Here is a 17,939-nt window from a genome sequence, read left to right as displayed (position 1 = left end):
CAGAAACAACTGGCGCATCAAAGTGAAGGCCCAGATGGTGTGTACACACCCATCCACCCTGGCTAGCGCATGAAACAGTGTGAATTGCCTACTGATGAGACCACCAATGACTGGAGGATAGGGTGGGCTGGATCGCTTTAAATGTCATGTCTGTGCTGCTACTTTTCACAATTGTTCATGCTTTTTTATTGGTGTGATCATATGCAAATGCATGCAAGTGGTAAAATGCATAGATTGAAAATAACTGCAGAGTTGTTTGAACACTCTAAAAAACTGGGTTAAAAACAACCCAATTTGGGTTGTTTTCAGCCCAAGGGATGGGTAAACATAGGACAGAACACATGTTGGGTTAATTTTACCCAGCAAATTGGGTTGTTTATTTAACCCAGCATAATGGGTTGATTTAACCCAGCATACTTGGTTGATTCATTTTTACTATAGTACTTTTTTTTTTTTACTTTACTTTTTAATATTATATTAACTTAAATACTCTAAACGTAAAAAAACACAACCACTGGTTTGCATGATATTTATTATTTATTATTTTTTATCATATTTTACAGTATAGCATATTTTACATCATTTTGAATATATATTGCATACATTTAAGCTTGTTTAACAAATATTAGAAGTAAAAATTAAACATTTAGAAGCAATTCAAGTGTAATCGACCAGTCTCTGTCCTGTTTCCACCATAACTGTGCTGGATCTCATGCCGGAACTTGTATCATGTTTAGCGGGGGAACTTCTAACTCCAGACCGCCGCCTGTGTTTCACTCGTAGGCGAAATATGCTGTGACTGACTCCTGTCCATAAACAATTAGTGTACAGGTCTGATAACATATTTTTTATAAGAACAAAAAATGTACACAATCCTGTATTTTACCGAAGACATGCACTAATTTGACAGAGCTGCACTGCTCTCTCCTGACGAGGTCGCAAAAAGCCTGCGATAAATAACTCAGCCCCTGGGTTGTTATATCTGACCCAGGATCTGGGTAACACAAAAACTACCCAAACACTGGGTTGTTACGTCTGACCCAGGCTCTGGGTTACACAAAAACTACCCAAACACTGGGTTGTTACATCTGACCCAGGCTCTGGGTTACACAAAAACTACCCAAACATTGGGTTGTTACATCTGACCCAGGAGCTGGGTAACACAAAAACTACCCAAACACTGAAAAAATAACCCCAAAAAACTGACCCAAAAGGCTCAATCCAGGATTTGAGTAGAAAAAATAACCCAAGATTTTTTTAGAGTGAACGAACATCATGTAACATCATTCAATTTTTTTTTTTAGGGAAAGCTGGTGTGAAGGGCACAGAGAGTTTACCACATCACAGGGATGTTCCAGAAAGTTCCAGCCACTGTCTGCCCTGCCAGGAAGGCTGTGATTTCTGCAAGGACAACACGCCCTGCGTGGCCCGGGGTGACGGCGCCCTGCGTATGGCGGTGCTTTCCTTCCAGGGCTTGTGCATGCTGGTGGATTTCATCAGTATGGTGCTGCTCTACCATTTCCGCAGGAACAAGGTAAGCATGTGCTGCCGGAGGGAGCTAATTAAGATGGCAACTGTTTCCATGAAGCACATCCTGTTCTTATTGACACCGGGGTGTTTCCATGCTGAGTTACATTACAATTAGTCACTCGTACTCTGAGCGTACAGTATCTTGCCTGTTAGGTCATATTTTATTCCCTGTTAAATTAGAAAGTAGACAGTTTTGATTATTACAAAAGAAAAGTAAAAAAAACGCAAGTTTAATCTACATTGTGCACCGCTTTCATCATCATGCGACAACTACATCTTTGCTTCCATCTGAGTTTTCAGAATGTAAACTATTCTCTATCAGTAATTAAATTCAGTGTGACAACAAGAGCGCAATCACTGCAGTTTCTCACTTTGCAGTTTGAATTTACTTAAAGACGGCATGTCTAGGGGATAAGAAATGGTATATTTTAAGCCTGCATTATAGTTAATTAAAGATATATTTAGTGCATATAGACAGGTTGAGACACAATAAATGTTGATAAAGGACAGAGAGAATGGAGTTTCCGGTTGACTAAATAAATGGATTACACCATTAGAAGGGACAGAGAGAGACTACATTTACAAAGGAATTACAGAGGAAGGAGAAAGAGGTGTTATTTGTTGCAAACTACCTTAGAGAAGGAGAGAGAGAGAGAGAGAGAGAGAGAGAGAGAGAGAGAGAGAGAGAGAGAGAGAGAGAGATCAGTCCAGCCCGACTACACTTAGGGATCTTATTTATCTACAGAGTCAAGGTTCTTTCCATGGCATTATGTAAGGGACAATGTATAGTCAGACAATCATTATCACAAAAGAAATGTCAACAGGGTGATCAGAACCCAACACAAATCTGAGGCTGACTGCATTATCCTACATGGCTCCTTCCCAGAATAAATAAATAAATGGACATGAAATGTTGATTTCATGAAGTTGAAATGAGTTTGCTGAGTGAGAAGAAGAGGGTGCTGAGCGAAATGAACTAGTACAGCTATTTTTATGATTTAGAATATGTGTGATGCAGTAATTGACTGGATAACTGACAAACCTGGAAATTCTGTCATCGTTTACTCACCCTCATGTCGTTCCAAACCCATAAGTCTTTCATTCATCTCCGAAACACAAATGAAGATATTTTTACTGTTGGCTTTAATTGTCACACATATAGTACACAGAGCTCATCAAATATGGTAAACGGATGTTTAAACATATTTAAACCTCATTCGTTCTCGCATGTCAAGCAAGCACAGTTTAGCTTTGGTTTACCATATTTGTGTGATGATCAATGTTTATGTGAATATGTTCATCATACTGTATACAGTGACTGTGTCTCTGCAGAAGACCACTCAATACTTTTACAATGTCTTTATGAACTTTATAAAGCTTGAAAAAGCTTTGGTCGACTTTCAGTGGGAGGAACAGAAATCGCTCAAGTTTCATTAAAAATATCTTCATTTGTTTTGAATATGAATGAAAGTATTATGGGTTTGGAATGACATGAGTAAATAATTAATGACAATTTTCATTTTTTGGTGAACTGTCCCTTTAAGGATTTCTGTTACTTATGGCATATGCCAACATGGTTCAGTCCAACCTGTACTTTAACACTGACCTTCTCTTTGATTCTGTCTGTTAATTGCAAGACCACTCTCTGGATCGTCTCCCTGTTAATTAGATTCATTAAAATTATTATTTTTTCTCTCTCTCAGGAGGAGTCTGTAGATTAGTGCAAAGATTATGAATGCAGACGGCTACTTATTACACTTAACACACCATTGGCGTGTACGCAGAGTATTTCAGAAGCGTACACCGCACATGCTACTGTCTCAGCTTGAGCAGACGTGCAGTCTGTGGTCTGAGTAATAGTGGACTGGATTCACACTGACTGCGAGGAAGGTTCATTAATCCCTGCAGTGAGGCGCCGTTTAGGCTGTCGATATGTAGGGCACTCAGTTTTGATAGTGCCAGCATTTTAATTTACTCTGTGGAAGCATGCTCCGTCTGGGCGCTGCCTGAAAGCGATCCATAAATGCTGGAGAAGTCTAAATGAAAGCGACAGAGTTAGGATTAGAAATTTTGTTCTGTTTCAGCTCGCGCTGTCAAGTGCTTTCTATTGGCCGTTTGATTTCAGAAAGGAGTTGACAGCTCACCTGTTGCCTCTTAATGGAATTCTCATTTTCTCTGCTTTAAAGGAGACATACTTGAGCCAGCCGGCCAAACTAAATATACATGCCGCACTGTCAGAGAAAAAAAAAACATTTTTAGATTTGTTGGAAATAAATTCCTCAATATTTAGTACCTTCTAGCTAGTTTGAAACTGACTCTGTACTTTATTGGGTTGCACGATTTGTTCTTTAGGTAGAATGTAGCTAGTAGGTCGTAAGCTCCCCATAAAGTAATGCGTAGTTGCATAATAATATTTACCCTAAATGATCCAATCCGCTTGTTAAGTTGTGACATAATGTATACGGTTTCTGGGAGCCTCCACTCTGTTTCAAGTGAGAATACTATTTCAACCCCTGTTTATGAGGCAGAACCTGATTTCATCAAGTACAAGTACAACATGTTCCTGGATCAACATCTTTGTTGATTCTGGAACAACATTCCAATCAACCAATCAGATTTGAGGACCAAGTTTAAAGTTTGTCAAGTTTAGGCAGTGTTATCATTTCCCACTGATTTTAGGGATCATTTATGGGTAGGAATAGGGTTAGCATTACATTTTGGAACAGGAATGTTGTTCCAGGATCAACAAAATATGTTGACCCATGAATGCGCGTCTAACTCTGCAAAATCAGCACATGAGTTGTTTGCTTTTGGGATCTGATGGAGCGTTTGAACTCGGATACGGTATCACACAACGTCACACTTAAAAGGCGGATAGCAGCCTTCAAATATCTGAGTAGAAGTAGTGTTGAAATGCCATGAATTTCAGTTTATATTTGATTCTAACTTATTTTGCCTCACGTAACTAATGGTAAAAATATCTTTCCATTGAAATATGATACTACTTTATCATGAGTAACAATTTATTTTGTTTTATTTACCAGAATATCTATTAAACTTGGAGGTGGAATCTGTGCTCTAGCTTGACAAACACCTCTCTAATATTCTTTGGAAAGTGTAAAAAAAAAAAGAAAAAAAAAAGTTAACTGCTTTGAAACTCAAAATGAATCAAGTTGAGAATGTCATTGTGAAACAGATCAGGTTTATTCCAGGGCAAGGCATTAGTCTGAAGAGAACAAAGATGAATCAACCCCTGTGAACACATTAGAATAGTCCAAGGAGAATGCATTTGTGCGCAAAGGGATAAGTTATGCAGTAGTCACAAATGGAAGGTTTCTACTGACCCATTTCTAGCAAAAGAATAGTTTAAGGAGAGAAGTTTTCCAATGTGATGTTCTTTTTGATGTGTTTCAGAGTATCAGAGCGTCAGGACTCATCCTGCTAGAGGCCATCATGTTTGGAGCACTCCTCCTGTACTTTCCGGTAAGCTTTAATGACCGCAGTCATTTTTACTATGTATTACTTTAGGAGTGTTAAAATTAACTGCACTTTGGTGACTAATATTCTTAGACTTGTACTGCAATGTAATGTAGCCATTAGGAGGAGAATGCCTTTTTAATGGCACTAATTTAAGCATTAAAGAAATGTAGCGGGATCAATTCGAGTTAAGCTCTATGGACTTCTGAATGCTGTTAAATCTGGTGATTTATGTATGATATGTTTAAGAATATGAAAAAGGGATTTGATACATGGAGAAAAATCAATCCGCAGGAAGCACATCAATATTGCATACACTGAAGACACAGATTTTTGTTAGAGCTTAGCTTGTTTTGGTCTGGGAACTTTCTAAAATACAGCAAAAGTCACATTTTTAAAATGTATGATATTACAACACTAATTAGATGTTCACATGGTGCAGAATGCACTGAAGCAATTTAGGATAAAATAGATATCCTAGCCGAGATATTTCACTGATGGACAATCTGCTGTCGATGTATCGATAAAGTATTGATTTAGACAGATGTTGTCATGTGCTTTATTCAGCAGAGCCGTTTGGCTCACAGTAATTGCAGTTTAGTGGCATTCACAGGAAGCTGTGGGCATGTCTTAACATGGAAGGGTAAATGCAATTAAAGTGAACTGATTTAGAGGCTTAGCACATGCAAGGTCCTGGAAAGTAATAATCTTTGAGATAATTCTGGAGTGATGGTGGAGGACCATTTTAGCCATTTAATCACTCTTTATGTGACCATAACGCCCCTGATATCCTCAAACTGGTGTGACTTTATTTTGAACAAAATCAGGCCAAAACGAAGTTCGTTTGTGTTTGTTTCGGGAGTTCGAAAAAGCTTGGCAAAGCTCCTTCCATAAAATTTCCCTCTGGCTGGTAAGCACCATCAAACTACCATTGGTCCATGGCAATGATATAATAGTAATAAGTGTGGCTCTGAGACTCCGCCTTCTTTGAGGAGGAAATCTCCTCTGGTTCATTTCTTCTGTTCGGTCCATCGAGGTCAGACATCATCAAGTGAAAACATGAATACAATGGAGAGTCACTTTATAGTAGGAACTGAAGTTGTAATTCTAATTGAAGAGACACTGACACTTTTTTCATGTTTAATACTGTAAATCTGCTTGCTTTTAAACAATCAAAAGTTAAGAAAAATCTTCGCCGTGAGTATATCGAGGCCTTCATTTCCTGTGCATTTGTCCTATAGAAAACAAATGTCTTAATCTGTTTTTAACAATTTAGAATAGTACCAGTTTATGAGTGGCATGAGAAAATGTCTGTGTATTATTTCACATATTCTTAATTTTCTTTATGCAATATAGAATTTCTTATTTTGTTCCTTTGATTTTGGTGTGAAATATGACTTGGACATTATTGACCATTTTTGTGAGATTTGCTCAAGAGGAAAGTTTTAAAAAACATTTTTTTGTTAACTTTCTTTTCACAGACATCTGGCTTTAGATTGGAATTTGTTGTGGTCAATTAAGGCATAGGATCAGATTTTCTTGATTTGGGCTACTATCTGAATCTAATTCATATCTATTATCTGGTCACTTAGGTTTAGTAATTCAAAAATAAAAATCATACATACTGTGACTTGAATACACATCTTCTATGATGAACATGTTTGAAATTCTGAATTAACACAGTATATTTTTCTCTGGCAATGTAACGTGTTGCCTATGTTCTGTTTGCCTACAGTATGTTCTCTGTAATTGGTTCACTAGTTTGTTCCCATAGTTACTGATTTTGTTCACCTGTTGTTTAATTAGTGTCCTCATTACTCCCCTTGTATTTAAGCCCTGAGTTTTCCTTACTTTTTTTGTCATGTATCTTTTATTGTAGCGTGGTTGTTTTTCTTCCTGAAGTTCTCCTACGTGTTTTGGTTGGAATTATTGTTAAAGACAGTTTCATTTGATTCCTCAACTTTGCGTGCATCATTACAGCCAGTGCGTGACAGAATACAGGACCCTCCCATTAAGTATATTTAAATATGGACTTAGCAGTGTTGCTCATCACAGCCTGTAACCCAAAGCCCAGCCAGTCATCACCAAGCTGCATGGAGCGAACGCTAGAGCCTGAAGTGATGCATGAGCCCACGCTGGAGAATAGGTTGGAGCAAGCCATCGGAGCCTGAGCCTTGCAAGATGTCTGACCAGGTGTGTGAGCCGGCAACATCGTCCGCCGTGTGAGTACTCTTGGAGTTCGTGTGTATAGATAGGAGCCCCTTCCACACTACCACCATTGAGGTGTACCACCTACTGCTGTACTCTGACCTACTAAATGATTTAGAAGAGAATGTTTACCTGCATCTCCTGTCCCCTCTGGTTCTGCCCAGCTCAGAATTTCCAGCCTCCCCACTGGTTTGGCCCAGCTCAGTATCTCCTGCGTTCCCATTGGTTTCATCCAGCTTGAAGTCTCCAGAGTTCCCACCCAGCCTCCTTCTCCCGTGTCCTCTTTCAATGTCAGCCAGTCCATTAGCCCCATTTCTGCTGTTTCCCGTCAACCCCTTGACTCCTGCTCGACCTCCCCTCTGTGGTGTGGATTCAACTCGGGCCTTCCGTCATCCAGCTCCTACCAGTCGAGTGGATCACCCTGACTCCTTCTTGGCTCCTCCCTCCATTGGCTCCACCTGGGACCATCGGACTTACGGCTCTACCGGGTTAGTTCCCAGTTCCTAGTTCCATCTGCTCGCCATCTGTGCTCAGAGCTCCACCACCTTCGACTCCGTCTCCATCGTCCGAAGGATGCAAATGTAGTAATAAAAAGTGAACAAAAGGAAGAAATGATTATAATCCCCTGTGAAAATAGGTGAGACATGAGTGAAGATTTGGGAAAAGAAAGAAGAGATTCCATGTCCAGTGGAATAACTTCTGGAATTTTGTCGAGTTGACGGGCACAGCCCTATATATCAGCTAACATTTATTTTATTTCAAGTAAAAAAAATGTTTTAAATGGTTTTAGTTTACTATAATTAATAACAGTGAAGTAGTTAATATTTAGTTTTTTATCCACCAAATCAAGGTTGGTATGTTTTTTTGTGGATATGCACATATATTCTGCCTTGAGTATCATCCACACAAACTGGTGAACCCAATAATTACACACATTATGAAGTTGTCTGCTCTTAAAAAGCAACTGTATTAATATAGTGATTTAATATTTTAATTGACCAACAGCCCTAGTTTAAAGTGAATATAATCAGACAGGATTTAAAATTGGCTTGGTGTCAAAATATTGTATCTGTGCATTAGGTCTTGCAATGTACATGCAGTGTACATGCAGCCTATGAGAATGTGTCTGTTCTTTTAGAACTGCCGTTTTCCTTCTGATTCAGTTTGTGGTTTAATCTGAAGCTCAGAGACAGATATATCTGCCTGCTCACGGCCCACCGTGTAGCTCATCTGAAGCAGATAGAAGCTCCGCCTGTCTGCTCTGCTGCAATTGCTCCCAATCTAAATATAGACTGGAAAATATTATCCACTCCTTCTCCCCCTCTTCTACTTAAATAATTCCAGTGTTATCAAGAAGCAGAGATGTATCTCATCTTGTTCCTCTGGCATTCTGCTTTGTTGAGTAATGCAATTTTTTCAGCTCGCAACCCTCTCCTACTGCTGAGCGTGTCACATGCAATAACTTCACTTGGCGGCGTCTGGAATAAGGCGGGGGATGTGGAGCGAGAGAGAGAAGAAACCGAATTACATGCACACACACACACACATGCTTTTCTGGTTGCTTGTTCATCCCTGTCCACACAGAAGTCACAGGGCACCTGTGTCAGTGAATTTATGAGGCATACACAGATTCTCTTTCTACTATATATCTGACGCTTGTCATTTTTAGTGTTAGGTTTAATACTCTAGTTACTAACTAGATTAATACTCCCCGTCGTGAAATCCTGGGGGGACCAACTGCAGATCTATCTAAATTTCAAGCATCTCTCTTATTTAACTCAAGGGAAGTGATTCCTTCATACGTCGTACACACCTTCTCTCCCTGCTGAGCATTTCCACCCTCCATCAATCTATGTGAGCCTGAATTCCATATACAATCTTCATCTTAGGCCTTCTTTCTGTTCCACCATTTTTTCCCTCTGCCCTCTCCAGTTGTCCTCTTCTTTCACCTCTATGCCCAAATGGTCTGCTGCCATCCTGACCCTGGAACCCGGCCCATCGGGAGGCTAATGAAAAACACTGCTGTGTTCTTGTGCGTTTTGACTGGCACAGGATGGAGTGTGGCCTTATGTTTTGAGTCGATCCAAGTCACTGCCTTTCCATGGATTAAGTGGATCAGAGAATGCCTGCCGTTCTCCAGTCTGTGTACCTGGCATCAAAATCTTAAACCAATCTTCCGCCTTATGTTACCGAGGACCATAATGGCTTTTCACGTATTGCCATTAAAAAAAGAAGATATTTTGAAGAAATGGTTTTGTCCATACAATGAAAGTCAGTGAGGTGCTGAACAATATTGGACCCTACTGACTTCCATTGTTTGTATAAAAAAAACACAAACATGGTAATGCTCAGGTTATTGTGCTATATCAGGCAAAGTCCCTTGAAGGGAAGTCATTTCACTTGTCGGCCATCATTGAAATGCCTCTCAGGCAGCTATTTCATTCATGCAAGTACAACTCCCATCTCTTTGAATGGGGAAACATTAAATTATCCAAAACTATTCACCAAACTTATGATTAAATTTCATATTTGAAATTACCAATGAAATCTGTCAACTCAAATCATGACAAAAAAACTGAATTTTTCCGGCTGGACCAGGCCAATGCGCATGTGCAGTCCTAAGCACGTGTCTCAGAACATTGAGGGCCCTATTTTAATGATCTGAAACGCAAGTATCAAACGCGAAACGCTAGTAACTTTGTGGGCGGATCTCGCAAATCTAAAATGGGTTGGTCTGAAGTAGCTACAAAGGTGTGGTTTGGGCGTAACGTGAAATAAACCAATCAGAGCATCATCTCACATTCCCTTTAAGAGCAGGCGCGCTTGTTCCATGGCGGATTGCTATTATAACGGCGGATTTGCCAGGCGCACGCCAGGAGCGGTTCATAGCCGAGGAGACCGACGTTCTCGTCAGGGCCGTAAAAGACATAGGAGTGACATTGTATGGGGATGGGAGAAACCCACCCAAATTAGCTTTGGTTAAACAGCCGTATAATAATTTGGGTAAACTTAGTGCTGGGCGGTATGACCAAAAATCCACATCACGGTATTTTTCTAAATTACACCGGTTTCACGGTTTAAGACGTTTTTTTTCCCCAAGCATGACTGGGTTTAAGAGGCGCTTTAAGAGCGGCAGAAATAGCGGTTTCCCAGGTAACGGCTGTACACAAAGCAGCAACGCTCATAAACGCTGCTTTATCAGGAAAGATAAAGAAAGATTGAATCGTAATAACAAAGAAGCTTTTCTAAAGACCGTCAGTTCACTTCACATCCATTCATATAAAAACACCTGCGCCGCCATTTGATTTTGAAACGTGCAGTGCTCATGTTTATTCAACGATGTCAATGCCAAACACAAACAGATTTTCCAAAAGGCTGTGTTGATATTGTGAACCAATGTATGGGAAACACTGTAATATAATTTGACAGCTATCAATTATAGTTTAACCTAGCCATCTTCAAAGTCACGCTTAGGGGCTGTTTACACCTGGCCACTTCATGCGTTTTCTGTGACCGGATAGCTATCCGATCGTGAAAAGACCAGGTGTAAATGCCCTCCGAAACGGATTTGAATCCGATCGCTCAAACCACTTCAGGAGGAGGTCTGAGACGCATTACAGACGAAACTGGAAAAGTGTAAATGCATCTGGTTGTTGAAACCACATATGTAAATTGTACTCCTCCCAAAAATGCTAAAAAAATAAACGTGTGAGAGCGTGTTATAGGCTATATGTAATGTTATAGCCAGTTATGACGACGGTACTGGAACACGCATCACCGCAGATGAGAAGCTGAGCATATATTCATTAAGCCAACGTGCAAACTATCGCAAATCAAAAGTGAAAGTGAGACGCTTAACACACAATCATCATCATTAAAAGTAGAGAAACGAAATGATCTTACCAGGGCTGTTGCCGCTCTCTCTTATTGCAGTCTTTGATTTTGACATTTTAGCTGATGATCAATAAAATGCAGCTCATATCTGTTGCTTTCGGTGACGTGCACTCCATTAAATCTGCATATATAGCGCGGGAATTGAAGATCGGATTTAAATCCGTTTCGCAAAAACACATTTATGTGACCAGGTGTAAATGGAATTGTTTTGATAAATCAGATAGTTATCCGATCTGAGAAAACTCATGAAGTGGCCAGGTGTAAACAGCCCCTTAGTAACACGTGCGTCACCACAGTGCAACAGTGAAAGGACCCTCTCAAACAGTGTCGCGCCGCGTTCCGATCGTTATTAAAGCGACATACACCGGTATTGCGGTATTTTAAAAATTCATATCATAACAAAAATAAACACCGGTATTCGGTATGAACCGGTACACCGCCCAGCACTATGTGTAAGCTAGATTTATGCCTATTTTTTCACATCTTCATGGACACCACAATGATTTCCCTCGTGTGGAATATTTTTCCTTGTAATTATGTATGGTTTGCAAAAATGTCAACTGCTGCGTCTGTGTGTAGATGAGAGAAGCAAAGTGTATGCGTGTTGTGCACACGCTACATTATGGCCAAGCATGCGCCCTTAAAATAGCATCTGAACGCGCCACTGACTTTAGACTAGGTTTTTCCTGGTCTGTGCCAGAATTGTTTTCTGGAACTGCAAAATAGCACCAGGGAACGTTTGCGCCGCAACACGCCTCCTCTTTGTGCTGAACCGCCCCCGGGAGCGCAAGTTTGTTCCCTAATTTACCGACATGCGTCTGCCGAGGGAAAAGTCCGCTGTGCGTCGGGTGCAAAATAGGAATGATACATGCGTCGGTCAATTGCGCTGGGTGCAAGATAGGGCCCTGACTGTTTCTATTGAAACTGGAATTTCTATTGGCAGCTGCAGTGGCGCAATGACTTTGCCAATCAGTGATTGGCCCTTATTTAGAATGCGGGGCTTATTCCGCCATATTGCGTGTTGCACTTTCTCCCATTCATAGTAATATGCACCGTATTTGTATATCTATATTTTTTGTATCAGGTCTTTCAGGCAGCCACTTCCTGGCTAAGCAGGTGGCTTTTGCCAAAATAAGATGCAGTGTAAACTGAACTTAATGCTGATGTTTAAAAGTCTGACACAGACATGTCTCTTGCTGTATTTCTCATCTCTTTTTTTTTCTCTCCTGCACAAAGCACAGGTCACATACCTATTAACCTAATGTTATCAGAAATATCTCGGTGGATTTGGTGATGACGGGGAAGGGAACAGTGCACGGTTTTGACGGAGAGAGAGCTCTTGACTCCATGGAGGCCAAACTAGATGTAATTCACACGCCGCAAGACTCGGGGGACACAGCACAAGCTATTACCTCCTGTTTTTGCCCCCGCATGTGGGGAAGAGGAGCCAACTCCCCCCACACCTAAACCAGACATGTCCACACAGACATAGACATTCTTACAGATTACAAGCCAAATGGGAAGAGAGGAGAGAAAAGAAAGAGACGAGTTGTGAAAGAATGAAAATAGATGACGATATCATCCCAAAGCTGCCTGTTCACATTATCACCAATCAGGTTAATGTTATCTAGGACTAAAAAAAAGACAGGCACCTCTCACCTCTTAGAAAAGCTGTTGTTATGGCTGTAAAATTGCTTTCTGCTTGAACCACTGACAATCTTTCAGTATCATGCTAAAGTAGTTAGCCTCTTCGTAAACTTTTCCAAGAATTCATAATTGACCCTATTTACTTTCATAATACAAGACTCCTGATCTTATTTTGAAAGATAAAAATTAATTAATTAATGCTCCACCCCTGAAACAGCTTTCCTTTTAGCTGACTACAGTACCTTCTCACTGCTCATAACTTACTCACCAACCAATGAGCTCTATTACCTGGAGAAAGCTATCCGTTAGCTTTCCCAATTATTCCCCCATTCTCGCTCCCAAGGCGTCAAAAACTGAAGCCCGGTCAAGTGCCTTCCGCAGCACAATTAAGACGCTAAAGGTACCCCTAGGTGTCACGTTATCGACGAACAGGGAACTCCATTGCTTTCAGTGAGAAACTTTTGGCGTCATACATGCATAGATGCGTTGGACATGGGAATGTTATCATCATGATGACAACATTATATATTGGGTTATGATTCTTAATTTAATTAACCACCATAATTGTATCTACATTTATTTATTTTATTTACACTATTTAGACATGTTTGAACCCAACCCCACCCCTAAACCTACCCATTTGTGTATTATATAAAACAAAGGATATAACAGGCAGATATGGCTACAGGCATAATTTATTCCGAGTGTTCCGAGTCCAAGCGATTGATTTGTGTGAAGAACAGACTCAAAGAGATCTCCATCTCCATCCGCTGTACATCCTATGCACACATTCAAAAATTGCCGCCCAAAGAAGCATTACGTCAGCTTTGTTTGTGAAATGGCATTGGCTCCCTCATGTCTCATGACCAATTGCGTCATTACGTCAGTTTTGATTGTGAAATAGCATTGTCTCGTGACCGATTGCGTCATGCTAAAGAGTCGGGTGTATATTTTGAATGAGATATGACTGCGTGCATTCACACAGCTGGATTATTTTAATACATTGTTAATATGTTTGTTTTTTCACAATAGATCTCCTACGCTGCTGCTGCTGCTGTAGGTTATTACAGCAAGTACACAGACTTGCTACTGTCAATACATACATAACACGCTGCTGTGAGTTAGTAAGACATGCTGCTGCTGTACAAAAGCATACATGAATTACCCGTAGCAGATCTATACAGGTGGAGCTGGGGAAGGTGGAGGGTTTCTATAAGCGTCTGACCAAGTGTTTGAAAGTTGAGCAGCAAGCTGATACAGCAGGAACCCTTCAGCTGTGCCCTATAGAAAACGATATGATTGCAAGCAGACTGAGTTAAGGTTTTCAATGACAGAACTTTGTATTTATCATTAGAAATACAAAGACATGCAAATATAGCCAAACGTGTAGGCCGAACTTTTCTCACTGTGCACTTGTGGTCAAACCTACAGCATGCCATTGTGCAAGCATGTCTTGACTGACACATAAAAAAGCACCCGGTGAGGTGGTGTTCTAGCCTTTATGGACCAGAAACCAGCAGACTCCACGCTCCACCTCCGTCCTTAATTAGACCTGCTCCAGAAATGACCTCTGCTAGCGCTCAATTATTTATGGTGTTTGGGGAAAAGGTGCTCACTCCTTCTAATCCTGCATTTGTCCTTCTGGTATATGAGAGCATAGAAGCTTCCTATGAATCAAGGATGGACAGCATAAGGTCACTGCTTGGAAATTAGATTAGATCACTCAATATAAGACCTTTGAAGGCATCTACACCAGAATATCCCTAATGATTGATTGAATGGATTGGCTAGAATCACGTTCATGCATAAAAAGCAATGTTTATGATGTTTCGTCTGCTTGTCTGAAGGAAGGAACCTCTTGCATTATTAATTCTGCTTTAATACTCATCTACTCACACTTCTCACCGTGCCATCAAGAACATAAGGCAATTTCTTGGAATATATGTGGGTTTCCAAGAAAACTAATCCAGGATCAATAAGCAGATGGTCTGATGTACTGACCTTGAGCTGTCTGTCTAATCGATCTCTGCCTAAGTCAGCTTTATCATTCATGCTTTGGAGCAACAAACAAATAACATCTTAATGCTTGTCTACTGATAATAAAATACAGTTTTTAGTTATTTTAAGCACCAGTATTGTACACTGTGTGGTTTAGGGACTTATAAAATGGCACATTCTTTCGTGTCCCATTACTTTTCTTTTAAACCATTAGAAGTACAAATGCACTTTTTTGAGACATTCTGTTTATATAACATGAAAACAACCTTTGCTTGAAAAGTAGCTAGGATTAAGCACTTTAAATGTCATCAAATGTCCGGACCTTCTGTATTATACAGTGATTATGACATTAATCTGTTGAATTGATATCCTGTTTGTTAAGTAAACAATATTTTTAATTATGAGTTACTTTTCAGTATTGACCCGAGGTTATCCTTTCACTGACCATTTATTGAAGAAAACAAAACTTCAAGCCCTATTTGTGTCCAATTGCTAAATTGCAAATGAGAAATGGTGGAACTTCTGAATCATGCATCAACATTTGCATGGAATCATTTAACGTCAGTTTGAACGATCCGTGATCCGTGGCCTTTGTAACCAAGTGCCTGGAGATTGGTGTGAGGGTGGAGATGAGGAACACGCCAGCTAATGATCATGCATGACTGTAATAAATAACAGCATTCAGCTGCATAGAGGGCTACGCACGTCATCTCATCTGCTCCAGCTTTCACAGCCCAGCTGTTGCAGCCACACCGCTCCACGGAAACGGAAGTTCTTTATTAAAGCACATTGTGAAAGTGCTGCCTTGATGAGGCGAGAGCTTGAAAGATTGAGTCATGCTATCTCAGCATCACTGCCCAGCTTTCAATCCTGAACCTGTTAGAGATTTACTCAGTACAGAACTGTAGTCGGGCCAAACCGTTCTCTTTGCTTAACCGTTCCATTCTTTACCGATGCCAGTTACAGTGAGGAAAATAAGTATTTGAACACCCTGCTATTTTGCAAGTTCTCCCACTTGGATATCATGGAGGGGTCTGAAATTGTCATCGTAGGTGCATGTCCACTGTGAGAGACATAATCTAAAAAAAGATATGACCTTATATGATTTTTTAACTATTTATTTGTATGATACAGCTGCAAATAAGTATTTGAACACCTGTCTATCAGCTAGAATTCTGACCCTCAAAGACCTGTTAGTCTGCCTTTAAAATGTCCACCTCCAATCCATTTATTATCCTAAATTAGATGCACCTGTTTGAGGTCGTTAGCTGCATAAAGACACCTGTCCACCCCATACAATCAGTAAGAATCCAACTACTAACATGGCCAAGACCAAAGAGCTGTCCAAAGACACTAGAGACAAAATTGTACACCTCCACAAGGCTGGAAAGGGCTACGGGGAAATTGCCAAGCAGCTTGGTGAAAAAAGGTCCACTGTTGGAGCAATCATTAGAAAATGGAAGAAGCTAAACATGACTGTCAATCTCCCTCGGACTGGGGATCCATGCAAGATCTCGCCTCATGGGGTCTCAATGATCCTAAGAAAGGTGAGAAATCAGCCCAGAACTACACGGGAGGAGCTGGTCAATGACCTGAAAAGAGCTGGGACCACCGTTTCCAAGGTTACTGTTGGTAATACACTAAGACGTCATGGTTTGAAATCATGCATGGCACGGAAGGTTCCCCTGCTTAAACCAGCACATGTCAAGGCCCGTCTTAAGTTTGCCAATGACCATTTGGATGATCCAGAGGAGTCATGGGAGAAAGTCATGTGGTCAGATGAGACCAAAATAGAACTTTTTGGTCATAATTCCACTAAACGTGTTTGGAGGAAGAAGAATGATGAGTACCATCCCAAGAACACCATCCCTACTGTGAAGCATGGGGGTGGTAGCATCATGCTTTGGGGGGGTTTTTCTGCACATGGGACAGGGCGACTGCACTGTATTAAGGAGAGGATGACCGGGGCCATGTATTGCGAGATTTTGGGGAACAACCTCCTTCCCTCAATTAGAGCATTGAAGATGGGTCGAGGCTGGGTCTTCCAACATGACAATGACCCGAAGCACACAGCCAGGATAACCAAGGAGTGGCTCTGTAAGAAGCATATCAAGGTTCTGGTGTGGCCTAGCCAGTCTCCAGACCTAAACCCAATAGAGAATCTTTGGAGGGAGCTCAAACTCCGTGTTTCTCAGCGACAGCCCAGAAACCTGACTGATCTAGAGAAGATCTGTGTGGAGGAGTGGGCCAAAATCCCTCCTGCAGTGTGTGCAAACCTGGTGAAAAACTACAGGAAACGTTTGACCTCTGTAATTGCAAACAAAGGCTACTGTACCAAATATTAACATTGATTTTCTCAGGTGTTCAAATACTTATTTGCAGCTGTATCATACAAATAAATAGTTAAAAAATCATATATTGTGATTTCTGGATTTTTTTTTTTTTAGATTATGTCTCTCACAGTGGACATGCACCTACGATGACAATTTCAGACCCCTCCATGATTTCCAAGTGGGAGAACTTGCAAAATAGCAGGGTATTCAAATACTTATTTTCCTCACTGTATATTCGTAACTTGTTACGAAATAAAAAGTCTCTGAAAAATGAACTTTCCTGTCCTGTCAGATAAATTACTAGCATGCAAAGTCGTAGTAATGTTGTCAATTAGTAAGTCGTGAAATTACCAAAAAGTACCAGTAAATTACGTAACTGGAACTTGTTAGCTGTAAAGGATTTTCACACTGGGATGAGGTTCATTCTATTCATAAGGATGATGAATACAACTCTTCTGATTATTCTTTTCACTCCTCTATCAGAAATCTTGCGAGGAGCACTGGTCGAGGCACATTTATGGTGAAATTATTGTCTTTCCACTTCTGTATTATGGCCCCAAAAGTGCTCACTGGACCATTCAGAAGCTTAGAATGGCGCCTATAACCAATGCCATCATTATGTTTTGCAACAATTAGGTTGCAAAGGTCTTGAGACAGCTCTTCGCTTTTACCCATCATGAGATGTGTCTTGTGTGACACCTTGGCAATGAGACCTTTTTGTAGGCCATCATTTGGGACTGAACCAGCTGATATTAATTTCCACTGACAGGGGGCTGGATTGCTTTTTAATTACTGTAAGTTTTCAGCAGTTGTCTTGGCTTTCCATGCCTTTTTGCGCCTCCCTTTCTTCAT

At 40.5% G+C, this 17,939-nt stretch overlaps 1 protein-coding gene across 2 annotated transcripts in view; it reads left to right on the top strand.

The window, feature by feature from the left end:
- The window catches only part of gpr158a (G protein-coupled receptor 158a), a 106,304-nt gene that overhangs the window by 53,771 nt on the left and 34,594 nt on the right, over window positions 1-17,939 (top strand). For both annotated transcript variants that reach the window (XM_084103577.1, XM_084103576.1), the window contains exons 4-5: window positions 1,305-1,534; window positions 4,945-5,013. In XM_084103577.1, coding sequence (XP_083959703.1) covers window positions 1,305-1,534; window positions 4,945-5,013 — 299 coding nt within the window. The remainder of the gene's footprint in view (window positions 1-1,304; window positions 1,535-4,944; window positions 5,014-17,939) is intronic.

The sequence above is a fragment of the Abramis brama genome, assembly GCF_963993115.1.
Source record: "Abramis brama genome assembly, chromosome: 24".
NCBI classification, from domain to species: Eukaryota; Metazoa; Chordata; class Actinopteri; order Cypriniformes; family Leuciscidae; genus Abramis; species Abramis brama.
Note: the sequence above shows the minus strand (reverse complement) of the source record. Positions and strands in the feature narration are given on the sequence as shown.